This window comes from Lepidothrix coronata, unplaced genomic scaffold (assembly GCF_001604755.1).
Source record: "Lepidothrix coronata isolate B3197 unplaced genomic scaffold, Lepidothrix_coronata-1.0 Scaffold25, whole genome shotgun sequence".
Classification (NCBI taxonomy): Eukaryota; Metazoa; Chordata; class Aves; order Passeriformes; family Pipridae; genus Lepidothrix; species Lepidothrix coronata.
This window is the reverse complement of record NW_016690205.1, coordinates 6,993,340-7,013,165: the sequence shown is the minus strand read 5'-3', so window position 1 is coordinate 7,013,165 and position 19,826 is coordinate 6,993,340. Positions and strand designations below refer to the sequence as shown.

General features: G+C 49.1%; 1 protein-coding gene across 2 annotated transcripts in view; it reads right to left on the bottom strand.

Annotated features, from left to right (window-relative positions):
* The window catches only part of INPP5A (inositol polyphosphate-5-phosphatase A), a 192,722-nt gene extending 180,978 nt beyond the window's left edge, over positions 1-11,744 (bottom strand). For both annotated transcript variants that reach the window (XM_017809289.1, XM_017809287.1), the window contains exon 1: positions 11,655-11,744. In XM_017809289.1, the coding sequence (XP_017664778.1) occupies positions 11,655-11,729 (75 nt within the window). In that variant the 5' untranslated portion in view covers positions 11,730-11,744. The remainder of the gene's footprint in view (positions 1-11,654) is intronic.
* Positions 11,745-19,826: the final 8,082 nt, after the last annotated feature.

Genomic DNA, 19,826 nt, shown 5'->3' with positions numbered 1-19,826 from the left:
TGTGGGTGGTTAATAAGTTTGTGGGTTTTTCTTTTGTTTGTTTGTTTGTTGTTGGGTTTTGTTTGGTTGGTTTTGTTTGGTTTTTGTTTTGGTTTTTTGTTTGGTGTTTTTGTGGGTTTTTCTTTTGTTTGTTTGTTTGTTGTTGGGTTTTGTTTGGTTGGTTTTGTTTGGTTTTTGTTTTGTTTTTTTGTTTGGTGTTTTTGTGGGTTTTTCTTTTGTTTGTTTGTTTGTTGTTGGGTTTTGTTTTTTTCTTTTGTTTGGTTTTTGTTTTGTTTTTTTTGTTTGTTTGGTGTTTTTATGTTTTTTTCTTTTGTTTGTTTGTTGTTGGGTTTTGTTTGGTTGGTTTTGGTTGGGTTTTTTTGGTTTTTTTTGTTTGTTTGTTTGGTGGTTTTTGTGGGGTTTTTTCTTTTGTTTGTTTGCTTGTTGTTGGGTTTTGGTTGGGTTTTTTGTTGGTTTTTGTTTTGGTTTGGTTTTTTTTTTTAAACAACTGTCTATTATCCAGGACATTCATTAGTACTTCGGTATTTGTGTGACATCCCAGAGAGATGGCTGCAGTTCTGGATAGGAATGCTGGCCATCCTCCTCTGCTCCAGTCCCTGTCCCTGCTTCTGGGTCTCATCGCAGGGGTGAACCTGAAAGTCAGAAACTATTCAGAACCAAGTACTCGTGCATTTACGGTGTGTAGCACAACAGAGTCCCTCCATCACTCTATCTCCAGGACACAGCCCCGCACAGGCTTTCAGAAAAAACCCTGCCCAACACCTTGAGCAGCAGATGAGACAGAGACTCTTCCAACAAAGAATTCACACAGCTGCAAAACTGCTTCCTGTTTGCAGAAAGGGGACAGGGAGATGCAGAGACATATCCATGGCCTCAAGAGGCCTCTCCTTCCTTTATGACCCAGAGCATCCTTCAGACTCGCCCAATCTGCCTGTGCTGTTCCCTGCTCCAGTAGGGCAACTCACTCCCCGTGAAATCTCCTGAATTCAAGCTGTGGCCCCAATACCCCGTCCCCAGAGGGCTGTTGCCCCCTCCCCAGAGCACCCACACCCAGAATCTCACCGTGGCAGGGAGAAAGGAGCCAGCCAGCCCCAGGACACAAATGCAGGTTGGGCAACCCTACTGAGCCAAGTCTGGAATTCTCTGCAAAGGGAACGGTCTAAACCTGCCCTGCTGCTGGAGGCAAAGGCATCAGGCGAGCCTGGTCCTGCTGAGGGAGGGGAGCCGAGCCCTGTTCCACGAATCTGCAGCTCTGGACACAGCCCCTCGGATCCACAGCTCCTCGGACACTAGGCCCAGGAGAGCTTTACGGTGTTGGAAGAAGCTCTGGCTGTGCCAGGTGAATGACTGCAAATGTGAATAGCAGGTCACCCTGCTGTACGTGACCAGGGGATTGAACAAAAACATACAGAAGAGAAATGCCTTTTTTTTTTCTTTTGCACTATGACAACATCTCTTCCCAGTTCTCAGCGCAGTTCTTTGGACCAATCATGCTTCGAGTAACAAACAGCAATACTGCAAACACAGCAGTAGATAAAACAGAAACATGCAAGTGAAGCAGCCACTCTGCTATTGAATCACTTCCCATCTCATGCCTCTGCTGCTGCTTCATTTGGGGTAAATACTACATTCATTAGCTGCCACTGAACCCTGAGGATCCACTGCCCTTACTGTCTCAGGCACTTGGAACGGTCTTCTGGCTCCTTCCCACTTCTGAAGTAACTGGGAACAGCATATTTATTTTCTACTGAAATGTCAACAGAAAAGCAAACAAACAAAACCCATCAGAACTGTGAGCCTGACTTGGAGACTCCAATTCCCACACACTAATAGGACATGATGAAGCTTTCACAAGATTTAGAGACTTTATAAGCTGACAGACAACATGCATGTTTTTCCTCAAGTTTTCAGGAAAGCATGCGCGCGTTCCAGCTCCTGGACCACAGTCACTATGCAAAACATCTGGAAATGGTCTGTGTCTGTAACAGAAAAGCAGATAAAAATGGGATGAGGATTTGCCAAAAGAAGTTGAACAAAGAAGTAGGCAGTCAGCCTCAGCAAGTGCTGGAAAGCAATGGGCAATGGCATCAGCAATTAAAAAAAAAAAAAGGAAAAAATGTATAATGTCTTGCTGTCACAAAGTCTGGCTGAGGTTGGGAAGGAGCTCTGGAGGTCTGACCCCTGCTTAAGCAAGGTCACCCAGTCAGCTGCCCAGGACCATGTCCAGACAGTTTCCAAGTACCTCCAAGGATGGACATACCACAAACTCTCTAGCGTTTCCTTAGGGACCTTTCTTGCACTGCTCTGAATGTAGCATAAAGCAAATCCCTTACCTGTTTAATATGGATTTTCATTATACACTGAATGTTCACAGAAGTTCATTATTTTTAAGCAACACAAGCAAGTCTTGTACCAACATTCACCTACTTATCAAGGGTATCTCCCTTCACCTGGCTGACAGCTCTGTCTACAAGAACAAGTAGATCCACACATTAATATAACTTAGGAAAAAGTGGGAAAGGAACTATACATCTTTGTTTGTTGAGATAAGTAAAAGATTCACAGTGGTCATAAATCACAAATACTTTAACATTTAGTAAGGACAGCTGAAGGGAAAAGGCTTTGCTTCCTTTTTGCTAAAATGCTGTCCCACAAGACAAATGAGATCTGGCTGCAGAGCCCTGTGAGCAGCCGAGCTGGGATCGGGCCTGTCCTCCCAGCCCAGAAAAACAGCACTGCCAGTTCATGAAAACAAACTAGCTTTAGCAGAAGATTTTTGGGTCACATCCAGTTCTCTGAAGTGAGTGGGTTTGTCCTATCATATTGTTACACCCAGTTCTTGACTCCTTCATGTGCCTGGCAGCATTTGTAGTTAAAAATAAATTAAAACAAAACAAAACAAAAAAACCCCAAACAGTTCTTCCATTTCTTTCTCCAATAAAAAGCACGATAGGAATTCTAGACCAACACTTTCACTTTGAACAGCTGGTTTTAAAAACTGTTTTGAATGGTGAGGTCAGGGACACAAATACCCAATGCTTTTGTCAAAGGGAACCTCCTTTGGGCAAATCTGCTGCACTGCTGGACCCGACGACAGCTGTCTGCCCAAGAGTGCACAGAAAGGTCTTCACTGCTCAGACAGTTCGAGAAAAGCACAAATTCTCTCCCTAAATAAGCAAGAATTCTAAAGTAATTAAAACAGAGCCAATGCTGGCTGATGGTACTTAATGAGTCCAGAATTCTCCCAAGTAATTTTTGTACAATTTCTTTGCATGTTTGCTTGACACACAAACAAATACTGACTGCCACAGAGTTCAGCATATAGTTCTGAGCTGTTCCTACGGGAAAACTAGTTTTGCTTTTCCCACTGGGATTGGTAAAGCCTCTAAAATTAGAGAGTTTGCCACACCAGGAAAAACAAAAAACTTCAAAACAAGCTCCCATGGCATCACTTAAAAAGCTTTAAGGAAAGAATTCATGGGTTCCCAAAGCCCATGTGCCACTCACTGTTCACCCACTGCAGTGCCAGGAGTGCCACTAGCCCAGCACAGAGCTGCTCCAAGGAGCCCAGCCATTAACACCCAGTGCCTTGATGACACATTCAAGGACAATTAAAAAAATCTCTTTTCAAGAACAAGGTGGAAACTGGAAAATGAGGAGCAAACATGTAGAGGCAGCTCTACCTCAGCAAAGTAAAACAAACAGGTTTTGGATATGGTGTGTTCCCATGGTACCAAATGCCCGCGATCGGCCACTCCTGCGCCGTGTGAGTGAAGCCTCATACCCAGAGCTGAATGTTCTAGAAAAGGTGACGTTATCCACATCCTGTAAACAGTCACTGCGAGCCTCACCAAAGCACAGACCCACAGGAGCATCCTTCCCTGCTTTTACTTACTCCCCTAACTAAAGAGAGACTTGTAAAGCCTGTCTGAAGAGCTGGTTTTGCCATTCATTTGAGCCTGTGCCAGCCAAGGAGCCGCTTGCTGAGCAGGAGGCTCACAGAGCTCAGATTAACTGAGCCTTTGTTTAGCCAGGAACTTCTCCATAACCAAACGTGGTGCATGCCCATACAGGCTCGTGCTGCAGACTGTACACGGTGCTCCTCTGCCTTCCTCGAGCTAAAGGGGAAAGAATGAGTCCTCGCCCTGGCTCTCGCCCACGGCCAGCACGGTCCGTTCCCCGACGGCTCTCCCCTCACACAGCCTGATCCAGTTGCAGAGCTGCGCGCCCAGCTCACCTGCCATCACAGCTGCCCACCACACCAGCTTCAGAATCTCCATAGCATCCTTCCAAAATCCTCCCATTTTTGGCAGGAGAACCAGGACGCCACGTCCGCAGCTTGTCCCAAGCACAGGAATACCTCTAGTGGCAATCGAAGGACAGTTGTCTGCAGAATATGCTGTCACTTCCTTGGGGTCACGCAGGATGTCTGTGGCTTAATGCAAACTGAGACCCATTTCCAGAGCCCAGTCCAGCATTCCCACCATTAATCACCATTCCTCCTGGAACATACCTTTTGTCCTGAAGCAGTTATTTTTCTCTCCAGGTTGTTTTCAGGAATGGATAGTGCTGTACAGCACAGGTACACAGTCCTTCTCTGAACTGTGGTTATGGCGTCCTGTACAGCAATCTGCAGCCACAAGTTCTGCAATCCAACACTATGGATTCCAAATTTGAGCCTAATTTAACACAATGTGTTTTGTGTTGCAAAGAAAAAAACCCAAACCACCTGGTTCCAGCACTATTCAGTGCACTATCCCCGGGCATGCCTGAAAGGAGCAGCAACACAGCTTTTCTGCACGTGCATCAGCAAACCAGCCCAAACCAATATTTTTTTAGTTCTGGCTTTCAAAGACTGAGCAAACACGTGATGTGACCAAATGCCATGCTTCCAACACTTCTGGAGCTGTCAGTGATCCACAAGCAGCAGACAATCCCAGGCTGTGGATGGTGGAGAGCTGGCCGGCCAGCTGTGGCCCCAAGTATGGACACGGGAAGTGGGCAAACACAAAACCATGCGTTTGTCTTCGAAACAAGAGCACGTGTGTGTGCACAAGAGATCCGGGTTTCTCCTCCTTCAGCAGCAGCTTATCCAAAAGCTTTGGCTGAGCAGAACCCCTGGCTGGCTGGCCAATCACTGCCCAGCCCAGGGAGACACAGCAGGGAGTCCTGCATACCCCTGTGTCACCCACGGCCTCCTTTTAACTCCTGGGCTTTTCTGTCCCTGCTACAATTGTATGTGACATTAAAGCCTCTCCTGACTAGAGCTTCTGACTGTGAACTCTATTAGAAAAGAAACAGAGGTGAAACTATAGGAAACCGAGGAGATGGAAAAGGCAGGGACAGCAGGATTTGGCAAGGAATATAGGCAGGAGAGCTCTTTACCGACTGAAAAACAGCACAAGGAAAGATCAGAAGCTGTTTCACTAAGGACAAATGAAAACCTGAAGGGAAAGTCCTTCCAGTCACAAGGCACAAGTGAAAGGAAAGCTCTCCGTGTTGGAGTTTGGCACTTGTAACCACATCCCAGGGCTGCAAGTCCCACCTCGAATTACAGCCTAGAGTAATTCGAGTGCTACAGGTTGGTAAACACTCAGTGTCAGTGCCAGTAAACAGCCCCTGGGAGCTGCTGAACCCCTGTGTGAGGTACCTGCACCACAAGAGAACCTGCAGCGCTGTCACAGGGTTTTAATTGCTTTCCTTAGCTCTAATGTTCTGCTTTCAAGAATATTATCTATTACAGCTGACTGACTCACAAAGACAAGTGCTTAACAACTTGAAGACATTAATGAAAACCATCAATTATATCTGACTTCAAATATCATATAGGAGCAATGATCACTTTTGTTTGCTGTCAATAACTGCTTTAATTTCAATCTTTGCCAATAATAGGGAAAGTGTTAAAAATTAAAGCGATCAAATAGAACATTTACATTTTAAAATGACGTACAAATAATGACAGCAGTGCTAAGAGTGTCAAATAACTACTACACACTATTGGAAGAAAAGCAGTAAAAGTAACATTTTTCTTTTAATACTCACTATTCCCCAGAATGATGATTATTGTGCTTAATGTGACCTTTCCCACAATATCAAATAACACATTTCCCTGGAAGTTTCATCAGGGGAAGATGTCACTTGAGTAATAAAGATGCCAAAAGGATGCTAAATGACTCCGAGAGGCCATTCAAGCAGCCACCAAAGACATAGAGTCCTGTTTTTCTGTGACCACTTCCTGTTCTTCACCAAGAGAGTGAAAGAAGATGGTTAGAGAATAAAGTATTAACCTACACTAACTTAGAGGTATTTTGAGAACTTCCACATACTAAAAGCACGTCACTGGCTTGTGGTCACACCTGCCTGCCTTTTTCCTTTTTTTCCAATTTAAGCTAAGAGTTCAGGGGCAGAGGACAAGGCAAAGCTACAACTAGAGCAGCCGGTCTTCTGCAGGGGTGGAGGAGACACCTCCCTGAGCTTTGTCTTCCAAGGTGCTTCAGTCACTTGCTTTCCTCTTCCCACACAGATGCCAAGGCGTGGTGTGTTGGTCTGCCCTGGGGGAGAGGAAACTTTGGAGTTTAACCTGGTGGAATCTCCTCTTTGATAGAGAAGAAGGTGCGTTCAGGGTAGCCACACTCACCTTCCTGGTGGTTGTCTGAGGTGCACACAAAACTCCAAATGAAAAGCCTCCTTTTTTAAGTGACACCCTCGATTTAAATCATAAATGAGGAGTAAGGGGAGAGCTTTCAGGAAGAGCTGAGTACACATGGTACAAAAAGGGAAAGAAAGCATTTGAGGTAAAAGAGGAAATAATCTGCAGGGTGTGGAAGATGTATGTTGAAATAAATAACAGAAAAAGGAAAAGAGAAAAAGTAAGTAAAAACCAGATCAGCCTTTTATGAAAAATCACAAAATCTGAGAGCTTGACTAGTATTATTCTGTGTCTTTGAAGTCAAATTCTATGGTAAGAAAATTGATGATGAAAACTTTGGAACAGGAATAAAACCTTTAAAATATGGTCTACTGCTCACCCAAGTTAATAAACTATCAGATCCTTATGCAAGGCTTTCTTCCTATGGTATCCTACTCACATTGCATGATTTCATATTTAAATATGAAATAAAATAGGAAATAAATCCTTTTAAACCATCACACTGATACACTGGCAATTCATGGAAAGCCGGCAACCTGTAAAATGCCAACTCTACCTATTATAAAACCACATTAACAGAAAGCTGTAATTATATAATGCACTTTGCCACTATTACTTCCTCATGTTCTGTGTCCTCTTGCTGTCAGTGATAACACCTAATCAAAAGGAAAAGATGGGCTACATGATAATCCTCTGAGCATCCTTAAGGGAGGCTAAACACTGTACCAGCTCCTAACAGAAACTCTTTTGCTCAGAGAATTGTAAAACTATCTGCTAAGAAGAAAAAACGCTGGGTTTTTTGTTAAAGTGGATTTTCTAAGCATACAACCCCATCTTGGAGCAGACCCCCACCCCTCTGTGCTGCCTGTACTGTTGCTGCTCCAGTCATCTTCGGCAAATCAGAAAAGAGCTTTAAATCTTACAAGTACATGGACGCACAACATCATGTCACCGCTTTATTGCACGGCTGCTTTGAGTCTTGCTCCCCATTTATACTTAAAGGGCTTTGCTTTACAGCCCATGCTCAGCTGTCACTGACTACACCTCATGGGCTGCAGGTGAAGGGCTGGTGGTGAGCAGGACACGTGCAGCCTCCACACGCAAAACGCCCCTGGACCACAGCATGCAGCTCTCAGTAGGGGCACCGGTTACCAGTAACTCCACCAGCATATGGTTGGTGTGTGCCCTTAGCCCATGCTGGGGATGCCAAGAGCTGGATTGCTTGGAAGCTGACACCCAGGGAGCTATAAAATCAGGGTGAGCGTTTAGATCCACTCTGAGCAGGGCTGACACTGACTTTGTCAAACTGTGCAATTGCAAGCATGTCCCTCGCTGTCCATGTTGGACACTATCACCTACCTAAAGACCAAACAAAGCAAGAGCTACAAACAGGTACCAGCCTACAGCTCTTTCAAAGCGCAGGTACCAGCAGCTGCTCATTGTACCAGGGCACCTGGAAAGGCACCTCAGTAACAGGCCAGCTCGGGCACTGCTGCTGGTGCAGCTCCATCGTACGGCCCGATCCCACCAGCTGCCCTCACACACTCCCCCTCAGCTCATCCTCTAGTGCAGAAGTAGAAGACAAGCAGCAGTGAAGGATTTTCAAACCAAAACCCTTTTCACAGCAGCAGATGAAGAAGGGCACGCAAAGCCCAACCTGTTCCACAGCCAGGTATCACCGTGTTGGGCCACCACTCAGCTTTGTTAGGCTGCACATCTGGGTCAACAGCCATATCCTTCTGGCCATGCCGTATCAACAACATCATGCTCAAGATAAAACAGATTTGGATCCCTCAATTATTAATTTTTTTTTTTTTCAAACATTGCAAAAGGTAACAAAATAGCTTCCTCCTCCCCATCATCACTTTCATATAGCTCAGGAAGTTTTGGGCAGTCCCAAGTTCTGGTCTACCTCGAAATTTCACCTCCTGCACAGGGGGTTTAGAATGGAGTAAAACAAGAGTCTCCTGAAATAGAGCATAAATGTGAGCATAGCAGAAACTGTAATAAAAGTGTTTATATGAGATTCTGCCACAGAAAATACTGTTCCATAGCCTCCCCACACCAGCTACTCACACCTCATTCCCAGGTGTTTGTCCCAGGGAAAAGAAGCAGCATTAAGCCATTTAAAGTAACTGAAGAGAATGAGGGGATACAGCAGATTATAAAAATACCCGGGACATTAAAGTAATTAAACCCTGGTACAGCAAAAGCAGTGCAGCGCCAGGCAGATGAATGCTGTGCCCACCACGGCACTCGGCTCATCGCAAGGTACATGTGAAATTTTGTCAGTGCAGACAAAGGAAGCAAGGAAACAGGGAGGGAGAGAAAGAGGGAAAGGCTGAGATCACAAGTTTGGGTTGGAAGGGATCTTAAAGATCATCTAGTTGAATTGCCCTGCCACGGGCAGGGGCATCAGAGGAGGGTGAATAGAGAAAGGGATCCAGGGGTAGCCTGAACTCCATCTGTTGTTATTGCATATACTGTGATAAAAACAATAAATAGCTAGAAAGCATTAAATGCTTAAGTAAACATGAATGTACCAAAAATCATACACATTCATATTCATGAGATGCACATGTTCATGAAACTTGAAAGAGTATTTACAGATCTAATACTGTAATTAACATTTTTAATGAAGCAGCAGAATTAAGCCAACCCAGTGCAGTCCCTCTTCAATGTTCATGTTTATTCATGAGCTCCCAGGTCACCATTGCAACAGGTAATTAGTGGATGTGGATACCTGGCAGAAGCAAACTGGTGTGTTATCATAACCTGCTTTTGGCAACTAGAGAGCAAAAAAAAAAAAAAAAGAAAAAAAGGCAATTTTCCCCTCTTTGCAAAAGTACAGACAGATCAGCAACACCAGTGATTTAGGAAAGACTGTCCCACCCAGACAAACCTGGATGTTTTAAGTTGTTCTTCTATAAAATGAAATGCAAATCACGTCACTGCCTCACAGCCCTGCTCAGGTTGCTTCGAACACACAGAGACGGGTCAGTGCAGAGCCAGCAAGGGTTCCCTGGGTGGAAGGGGGGCAGGAGTCCCACCATGCAGGGCCAGCCCCGTCACCAGAGCCTGCTGACAGCAGCTCTTTACAGGATCACCTGGCCTGGAACTCCAGGTGGGAATGCTTCCCAGAGGACTCTGGTCAGCGGTGGATGGGATCCTGGAGCATGAGCTGGCAGGACTGTGTTAGTGCAGGATGCCCTGCCCAACCATCCCAACTGCTCAGCATTCCTGCACTACCTTGTGGCAGATCACACCCTTACACTGCCCCGAGATCCGGCAACGCTGGAGTAAAAGTGTAGTGTTTAATTAAAATATGTATCACCAACTGAAATTTTAAATGGGAAATGGAAAACATGGGTTAAAGGAACGGCCCAGCTCAGGCGCAGTCTATCAAAGCAGGAGTCCTTGTTCACGACTGAAATCACTCCAGGTCACAGCAGAAAAACATATTCCTCGACTGCACAGGAAGGGCCCAGCAAGGAGCAGACACCTGAAGCCCCAACACACAGCTCAAGAGCCGAGTCCCCAAGCCCAGCTAATGTCATCTTTCCTGTGCCTGAACTGCACCAACAGAACTCCAGAAGCCGGGCCAGGCTGCCTCCAGTCCCAACTCCAACAGCTGCACACCAGGAGCACAAACACAGACCTTCAGATCAGCCTTCCAATTCCCCAACCTGCAGTGGAATTGATCTAAATGAGCCTGGTCTTGTTGCTGTGGAAAACTAATTTTTTCACGGCAAGGGCTGGCTGGAGCTGAAAAGTGTTCCCTCCAGAACAGCGCACAGCCAGCACGCTCGAGGAACACACAGAGCCTCGAATACTAACAGGGAACAACCAGGAAATGGCTCAGTCTGACAGCCCAGGATCCCTGCAGTGACAGTACTCCGAAGTGCTCGCTCTGTCACGGCACCAGAGCACTTTGAACTGAAGCGCTGGCCTCGATGGCAGGGACGGTGACAGGGAGCAGGACACACGGCAGGAATCACCTGCCAAAACCCCACTAAACCCACATGAGGTCACTTACACACAGACACTGCACACGTCCAAAGCCACAACCACGACAATTACTATGGAATGAGTATTTTCACAGCGTTCACTTACTACGGACACATTTAACTGTACAGCTGTGGTGATAACTGTAAAAGTTTACTGAACTTGGAGAAAAGATGATCTGCATACTTCGACCGCAGCTGTTTAAATCAAAGTGTGAACTTCAGGGCAGCCTTTAAAGCAATGTAAAAGCAAAGCAGACTTTGAAGAACACACAAAAAAACCCCCTTGGTTACTGTACCTCAACACTCTATGTGCCGGGCTAGCTCACAGCAAAGCCTGTCCTAACACACGGCAAGAGCAACACACAGCATGAGTCTGGACCTAATTCTCTGCCAGATGTGTGCGGCTTTACAACCAGCAAACCCCTGGAAACGCTCCCGTCGCGCTGTGGGACATGTCAGCATCGCTCAGGCCCAGGGGGCTTCGCCACTGCCTTCAGTGGAGCCCGACGGATCCCGGGGAGCAGCTCCGGGGGTTCGGGAGCCCGGAGATACTCCTCAGCATCTGCCTCCGTTCACAAGCGAGCCTTCCTCCCTGGGTTCAGCTGTGCTCCCGTCTTACTTGCAGCAGGGAGAAACGCTCCCGAGGTTTTGCCCGAAAACACTACGCGGAACAGAAATTATGCTGCATTTTCGTGTCACACCGCCGCCGGTAGCCGGGGAGGAGCGCCCGGAGGCGGGCAGGGCGCGGCGGAGCCCCCGGACCTTGCGGGCAGTGTCACCCCGCGAGTCCCCCGGCGACGGGCACATGGCACGGGCGCTCCCGCCGCCCCGGGCGCTCCCGCGGCTCTGCCGCCGCCCCGCGCCCCCCGCCCCGGGCTCCGGCAGAGCCTCCCACCCCCAGGCAGCGCCGGGACACGGCCGGAACGGCTGCCGGGACCCCCAGCGCGGGGTCGGGCGGCCCCGGAGCCCCCGCTCCCCCCGGCCCCCGCGGTACTCACGTCGTCAAAGAGGGAGCCGACGTTGGCGGTGACCAGGAGCACCCCGGCGCCGGCCGCCGCCGCCTTCCCCGCCATGGCGCGGGCGGAAGCGCGGCCGGGAGCGGCGGCGCTGCGGGGAGCCCGGGGGCGGGCGCGGGGCGCTGCGGCGAGCGGGGCGCCGGGCCCGCCCCGTCAGCGCGGCGAGAGCTCCCGGCGCGGGCAGCCCGCGGACATCCGCGCCCCGCGGGGCCGCGGCTCAGCGCTCGCCCGCCGCCGCTGCCGCCGCCGCGCTGCTGTTGCTGCTGCCGGGACGGCTCCCGCCGGCGGAGGCTGGCGCCGGGCCGCGGCGCATGGCAGGGCGGCGGTGCCGGCGGGGCGGTGCGGGCCGTGCGGGCTCGGCGGTACCGGTGCCGGTGGCAGTGCCGGGCGGGTCCGAGCGCTCCGCGGGGCCGCCGCCGCTCCGGCTGTGCGGGCGGGCGGGCGCGCCGGGATAGCGCTCTGCGCGCGCGACGTCACGGCCGCCCCGCGCCGCTCTTAAAAGGGCAACGCCACCCGCGGGGGAGGGTGGGGGAATACACACACAGCCGGCGGCGCTGTCCCGCGGCCCGGCTGTCCCCGCGGGACGGGACACGGCTCGGGGGGACACGGCTCGGCTCGGGAGGACACGGCTCGGCTCGGGGGGACAAGGCTCGGCTCGGCACTGCGGCCGGTCCCTGAGCGCCGGGCGGGGCCGCCGGTCCCCCAGCTGCGCGGAGCACCCGGCGCTGCCCGGCCGGGCCGGGGCGGGGCGGGCGCTGCCACCCGCGGGAGCCCCGCACACCCCGGGGCCCGCGGCCACTCCGCGCAGCCCGCGGTGTCCCCGGGGTCGCCCCCGGCGGTGCCACCCCCGAGCGGGGCTCAGGGAGGGGTGGGCTGCAGGGGTCCGTGCAGGGCGCGGGGATGCCCCGGAGCCGCCCGCAGCGCACGGCAACCCCCGCTGCGGAGGGAACCTGTTCGGCATCTTTGCTAAAGAAACCCCAGAAACGACAGATGAGCCTTTGCTGCTTTGTGCGAAGCAGCCCCTGGCACGGTCCGTGCCTCGCGGCTGATCGGAGCAGGGGCACAATGCGCTGAACCCCCGTGCCCGGGCTGGCAGGGGCTCGCCCAGGATCAGAGCTGGGCAAGCTGTTGGGCACGGGGCGTGTAAGTGACGCTGAACTGATGGGTCAGTCCTTTAAATTCTCCTCTGTGGCAAAGTTTCTCAGGTGGGGATGCAACTCGAATGGCAAATCTCTGCTGGCCTTCCTTTAAAGGAATTGTATATATTAAATATACAATTAAATGAAAAACAAGTTGAAATTGTGGAGTTCTGCCTCATCCTTGGGATACTTGCTGGCCTCCAGCAATGTGTGGCACACAAATAGATGCGGTGCAGAGACACAGAACACTGCTGGACTCCTCTGGACAATTTCTTCTAAGTTTTTGTGCAGCTCCCGAGATAACTTGCATAAAGTTGCACTGTAGACACCTTGATTTTACCTGGATGCAGCCACCAGCTGTCAAAGGTGAGCTGAGCCAACACACCATTCTGGTATACCTTGGCATGTTCACACATGGGGAAAAAGAAAATAAAAGCGGGGGAGGAACATTCTCTGCTGTGTTTTTGGCACAGTCTTACAGCTTTTGGCCAACAGCGATTACATCAAAGCCAGGGTATGCTGGAGGAAACTGTGTCAGATTACACCCAGCTGGAAAGGGATCCCAAGCCATATGGCATCCAGGTGAAAAGTTTGGCAGTGCTCAAGAACAGGAAAATAGAATGGGAAGTGGCTGCAGACCACAAGAAGTTCCCTGTAAAGAGCCTGGGCAGGAATTGCCACTGTGATGTGGAGGGACTTTGCCAATTGCTTTGGTGAAGGAAGTTTTACAGTGCAAGAGCATCACAGCTGTGCACGGTTAGAAGTGTCTGAGCAGTGCCTGGGCTGATGGCTGTGAATTCCACATCTTCTGGAAGGAAAGGAGCAGGTAAAACCTTAGAAAACAGGAACATAAAGTACTGCAGCATCTATAAAGCATTTTCAAAAGAATTCCCAAGAGCCGGCTCGCCCAATGAGGGATTATCGTGGAAGCCGTTTCCAAAAGCAAGAACGCTGCATGCGGAGTGAAGTGCTGTGGTACCTGAGAGCAGTGGCTGTGTGTGGGGCAGCACAGGCCACGCAGAACATCCCACATCCCTGCAGCAGAGGGGATGGGCCCAGCCCAGTGTGGGTGCACAACCCAGGCAGCTCTGAGGGCGACCTGGGGCAGTGCCTGCCCAGGAGCACTCAGGCTGCTCCCTTCTAGGCTGTGGATCCCTACCACAGCCAGTGTCCTGCTGTTCCCTCCACGGCCAGAATTTGTTCATCCCATCAAGTGGGAACATCCAATCCAAAATAGATGTTCCGAATTTAAAAAAGCAAGGAATGATTGAACCCATATTCTGGGCTGCTGCAGGAGCCCAGTACAAACACGATGGAAGATGCGGGGAAGGGGTAGAGGGGACATGAGCTAGCTTGCAAAGGCAATGGTGCAGTGCTGATACTTTGGTACTTGGTAAATTCAGGTGAACAAGATCTGTACCTGTGCTATGTGGAAAAAAAGGGGCAAATCTGTGTCCAAGTATAAAAGTTTGCCAGTGGCAATGGGGAAAGAGCAATAGATAAAAGCACAGTGAGGGTTGGGTTACACATCCTGACGTGAATGTTACACCTCAGAGTGTGCTGTAGAGCTGGCGCTTTCCTCCACATATTGCAAAGGATAACTTGCAAGTGGGGATGTTAGGTGTAATGGTGGGGAAATAGGAATAAGTATGAAAGTGCTACTTTGCATCCATCTGGTGCACAAGAGCTCCACCAGCTCCAGCATTCCCAGCTCTGATCCTGAGCTGAGCCCCACGGGCTGAAGGGGCAGATGCAGATCAGGTATTTTTCTTCCTCCCTGCACAGAGCTGGAAGGCTGGTGGGATCTGATCAGTGTGTAACTGCAGGGAGAGTACCACTCCTGGCTAAGGTTGCCTCATGTTTCCTGTCACAGCTCCTGTTTTTCCAGCACTTAAAATCCAGACAGTGTAGTCTGACTATTTCCAGTCTTGGTGCCTGCCTTGAATGTTAAGACTGAGCAAGAAGGCTCAAGAATCAGGTTAGTAGCTTTGTGACTATGAGGAAAAATGGTCTGGAGGCTGAATTTTTCAAATCAGCCTGAGGGTCAGGTAAGTGCCCTATGTCACCGTCCCCATGGATTTTCATTGCGCAGCTTGGAAAGCAATGTCACCGCTTGCACAGGTGCCATGGACAGTTGTCTTGTAGGTTTAGACTATTGGGTTTTTGACCCAAGTTCCAGTATTTTCACAGCTTTTTCTACTGGAATAAAGCAGGGGTACAGCAGTGCAGCGCTCGGAGCCGTGGCTCCTGTCCATCTGGGAAGGGCTCCCCGTCTATTGTGAAGGGATGATGGAGGGACCACTCATATACTGGTTATGCAATCCTTCTATAATCATATTTGACTTACTTTCATCCCTGTCTTTATGGCTTTACTAATTGGCTTATGCTTTTATTAGAAAGATCTTTATGAGGAGCTTTTTCTACCGGCAGGAAAAAACAACAAAAAAATCCAAACTATATCAGAATAAACCCCTCAAATACAATGTTGTGTTTTACTCAAATGCAATGTGTGCTCTTGTCTGACCTTGAGGGATGAAATCCACTCTCTCAGAGAGGGATCTTAGTGGGTTTTGTGAGACATCCCAGAAGTTGGTTAAATGGGCCATTTTGTATGGCAGGCTGCAAAACACAGATGAAGGAAATGGTCACAGAATTTTCACTGTTGCTTTTTGGTTTACACTTTGGGAGAGAGGAGGGGCCACACTAGTGGCTGCTCCATACACTGATTTTGTTCTGGAGCCACAGAAACCAGAGTAGAAAACATCAAATCTGGTGCTTGGTGTCGAATCTCTACCTCAGACCACAGGTTGCCAATGTCAGGTGTGTCAGACTGAGTCTGGCAGCTCTCAGAGCTGGTACAGGTCTTTCAGTTACATTTAAGTCATTTGAGATTCTTCTGAACTATTTCTGAACTGGACATGGCCCCAGTTATATTTCTCAACAGAAATTTATTGCTGTTCACGACGAGATATTTTCTGCATAAAAATTAAAATTCACAGTCTGTGTCTGCTGCTATAACTGTCCAGGACAGCTGGCTAAGAAGTGTAGGACCTGCAGTGTCTGAAATCCATCCAGGTGAGCACTGGCCATCCCTGTACCTCATTTACAGGCCGGGGAATGAGCTTTCCAGCTGAGAGTGCCAGCTTCTCACTACCTTCACTTGTACTGCTGGATTTTGGGCTTGCAGACTTGGGCTCTCAGGAAAGAAGCCTCCAAGATTCAAAACCCAAAAACCTGAAGCTAGTCATAAATGTTCTTAAGGTTATTTGTGGGTATAAGTGCTTACCTGGGTCCAGAACATGGGCAGTTTTGTGGGGAGCCCATTTCAAGCCAGAAACAGCTCAACAGGGAAGAGCTGTGCGGTAACCTAAGCACACATATTCCTACCAGTTTTTCAGACCTTGGATGTTTGGATGTGAATATGTGAATACTGTGAGGGCCTCAGCAGGCTGGGGGCTCCCCCAGGGGCTGGAGGCAGCAGGGCAGAGCCCAGGGTCTGCAGGTTTTGGTTAGACATGGGGCCTAAATGTCCTTCAACATTGCTAGGATTGGCCCTACGAGCCAGTGAGATATCTCCCTGAGCATGAAACTTCCACCTCAGTGTCCCCCACCTGCACTGCTATTTGTATTTAAAGCCTTTTGCTGTGATTATGGGCAGCCGCAGCTGATCAGGTTATCACTGAAATTAGAGGTGATACACACCTGAGCTGTTCACAGCCTGGCACACAGGTGCTGCCTGTGGATGGCACAGACCAGCAGCTCTGCTCACAGTCAGCTGTGAGGGAGACAACAAGGGCAAATGTAACTTCTGACAGACATGGACCTATTTGCTATAATAATCACAAATACCATTTCTTTTATTTAAAATTTTCTTTTAAAATGCTGTCACTTGATCAGGGGTCTTTGACCTGTGACACAGATGAGAAGATTCTTTGTATTTGCCAGAGTGGACATCCCTTACCCCAACAAGCACTGTGACAGTCCATGCTATGCCCTGAAAACAGCCCTTTAAAATAAATAAATTAAATGTACTTACTGAATTTGTTATTCAAAAATAATTTCCGGGTACACCAGGATGTTTCCCAGTGTTCCTGAAACTGTTTGGATGTTGCTGTTCTCCTGTGTTTGCAGACAGGGTGATTTACAGGAAGGAAAATGTGCACTTTGAGGATGGTGAGCCACTGGAACAGGTTGTGGCTGCCCCATCCCTGTAAATGTTGAAGGCTGGGTTGGATGAGGCTTGGAGCATCCTGGTCTGGTGAAGGTGTCTCCCCCCCATGGCAAGGGGTTGGAATTCGAGGTCTTTATGGTCACTCAAGAACATTCTGTAATTCCATGATTCTGTGGCTTATGCAGTGGGTAGGATGGGATTTACTTTATGCCAAGCGTACAGGAGTGAATCAGAGCAGAAAGGACATCACAGGCTAGTATCTTCAGTGTGACTCTATTTCTTCCAGCTGCTCAAGGCTGCAGAGGTGAGATGCCACTGCTGTTTCTTGTCTCGGGCAGCTGAGCAGACACCTTGTGCAGCTCCCACAGCGAGGTGAGGCCGGGGAGCAGCGCTCGTTCCACCACGGATGATGTTGGGTCACCTGGGGAAAGGGCAAACGGTAAGTTTGCACCTTCACTGTCCTGGGTAGCCATGTCAGTGTTTGTCACTCTGCAGTGACAAAATCCACAGGTTAAGGGATCTTAAACAACAGGACTGGTAGGCATGGGAATAAAACTGAGGACTCATAAATCCCCTCCTGTAACAGCAGGCAGCTGTGCTACTTCTGCAGCACCTCTGCAGTATCTTGCAGTCCAGCGCCCTGTATAAAGTATCACTGGACACTTTGGGAGAACCAAAACTTGAGCCCCAAGAAGATGATGCCCAGACAGCTTGTGAGCATCTTTATATTAGTGTAAGGGACCAACTCAGCTACCCAGCAATAACCCAGGGACTCTCAGCAAGGTGCAATGGGGTGGCTTCTGTTAGCAACAAAGAGCTTGTTAAAGAGCACGTGTCCAAAGCATCTTGAACACGACAAGTTCATGCTGATAATTGTCTTCAACTATGCCAGCTATATTTCATAGAATCACAGAATCGCTGAGGCTGGAAAAGCCCTCCGAGACCATCAAGTCCAACCTGTGACTGATTCCCACTTTGTCACCCAGCCCAGAGCACTGAGTGCCATGTCCAGTCCTTCCTTGAACACCTCCAGGGATGGGGACTCCACCACCTCCCTGGGCAGCCCCTTCCAATGCCTGACAACCCTTTCAGTGAAGATTTGATATGCAACAGGGAGAGTTAATACCATCTTCCCCATTTTTCCCCTCTGAGTTTGTCAGGATAATGCAGGTACAGCCACAAGCTGCCTTGTCCCCTCGTACCTGGGGGTGTGGTATTTGCACAGGATATGTGACACACATTAGTCACTCAAGTCCAGACAGTTGCAGAGAAGTTGTCAAAAGCCAATTGCCAGTTAGGGCTGGGGATAGTTTTATTCTTGTGCCACACGATTCCTCACTTACAGAGCTGCACCCCTTGTCCCTGTGGGGCACTTCTCACTGCCCAGCCCTGCTGTGCTGGGACTGCTGTCACTGGACACAGGTGCTCCAAGGCACATGGATGCTCTGGAGACTTTGCAAGCGGCTAATGTGAGTGAGTGGGATGGGGTGAATCAGTGGTTTTACATCTTTCAAAATATATTTCCAACCAAGCACTTGCTGGATGAGTGCTGGGAAGTTACTGGCACAGGGAGTTGCCCACAGTGGGATATGGAGCTGAACTGTGGGACACGGGCAGTGACATGTCTGTTCCTGTATCTCCTGGATCCTCACATAAGGCCTCTCACACTGCTGACTAACCATGTCCTTCAGGGGAGCTTAGCTCTGCCATTATACTGCTGTTCCCTACCAGGCATCCCACAAGTGTTCTCACAGCAGTCTCAGGGCTGTCATCAATTTCTGGTGATACTCAATCTCTGGCTGCCTTTGTAGTGTTGTCACACATAATTTCCAAGTGAAACTCTCCTGAATTCCTCTAACAATCCAGGTGAAACTGAACCTACAAATGTTTGATATGGTTTTTTCAGTGTTTGTCACTTGCCAAATAAAGATTAGCAGAGAGTTTTGTCCTTATAAACTTCAGCCAAATGAAGTATTATTGTAGAAGCCAAACAACCACCCTCACCCCAAACTCTGTTTGCAACTACTGTTCTTAACCTTTTTGCTGAATAAAAGATTTTTTCGTACATTTTCCCACCTCTTTGAGTTTCTCATATTTATTCCCTTCCTGCAGTTCTTTCCCTTATGAGGATTTAGCCCCAGATAGATCCGTCTGGTCTGCTAAAGGACATCCAAATATTTGCTTTCACAGCTCATAAACAGTCACACCTTGCAAACACATCTTCAGAAAACCTAAAGCATTGTATAGACTTTGTGTTTGGGGTGTTTCATCTATAAATGAGGTGTAGCTGCTCCTGGAGAAGGGCACAGTGACTGCTCATCACGTGGCCTCAGCCTTTTATGAGCAGTGCCAGGTAGGAGGACAGTGCCCGGGAAATCACATGTACTATTCCCAGAACTGTTCACCATCAGGAGCAGGAAGCCAAACAGCAGGACTTGGGAAAGGTTGGGCCTGTGGTGTTGGAAAGCTGCAACACCGTTCATTATTCAGTAGAAATATGGCTTGAGTGGTAATTTATTCAAATGCAGCCGTAAATGCAGCCCTACCATGGTGGGTTTCGGTTCCTCTGAATGCTCCAAGCTCAGCTTTCCCCCTGGGACAGCAGGGACAGCAGTGTGTGTGGGGAGTGTCACCAGGAGCCATCCGGCTGCACGGCCATGGCACTGGGGCTTCATGTCAGCACAGAGCATTAGGGAACGACCACGATGCTCTCCTGACTCCCCTGGCTTTGCTTCAGGTGTTGCCAGTCTGAACCTGACCAGGCTCGAGAAAATTCATGGATTTGAGTCTTTACAGGCTGGGGACAAGCTGGGTCTATTTGCTCTTTGCTAAAGTTTAGTCCCT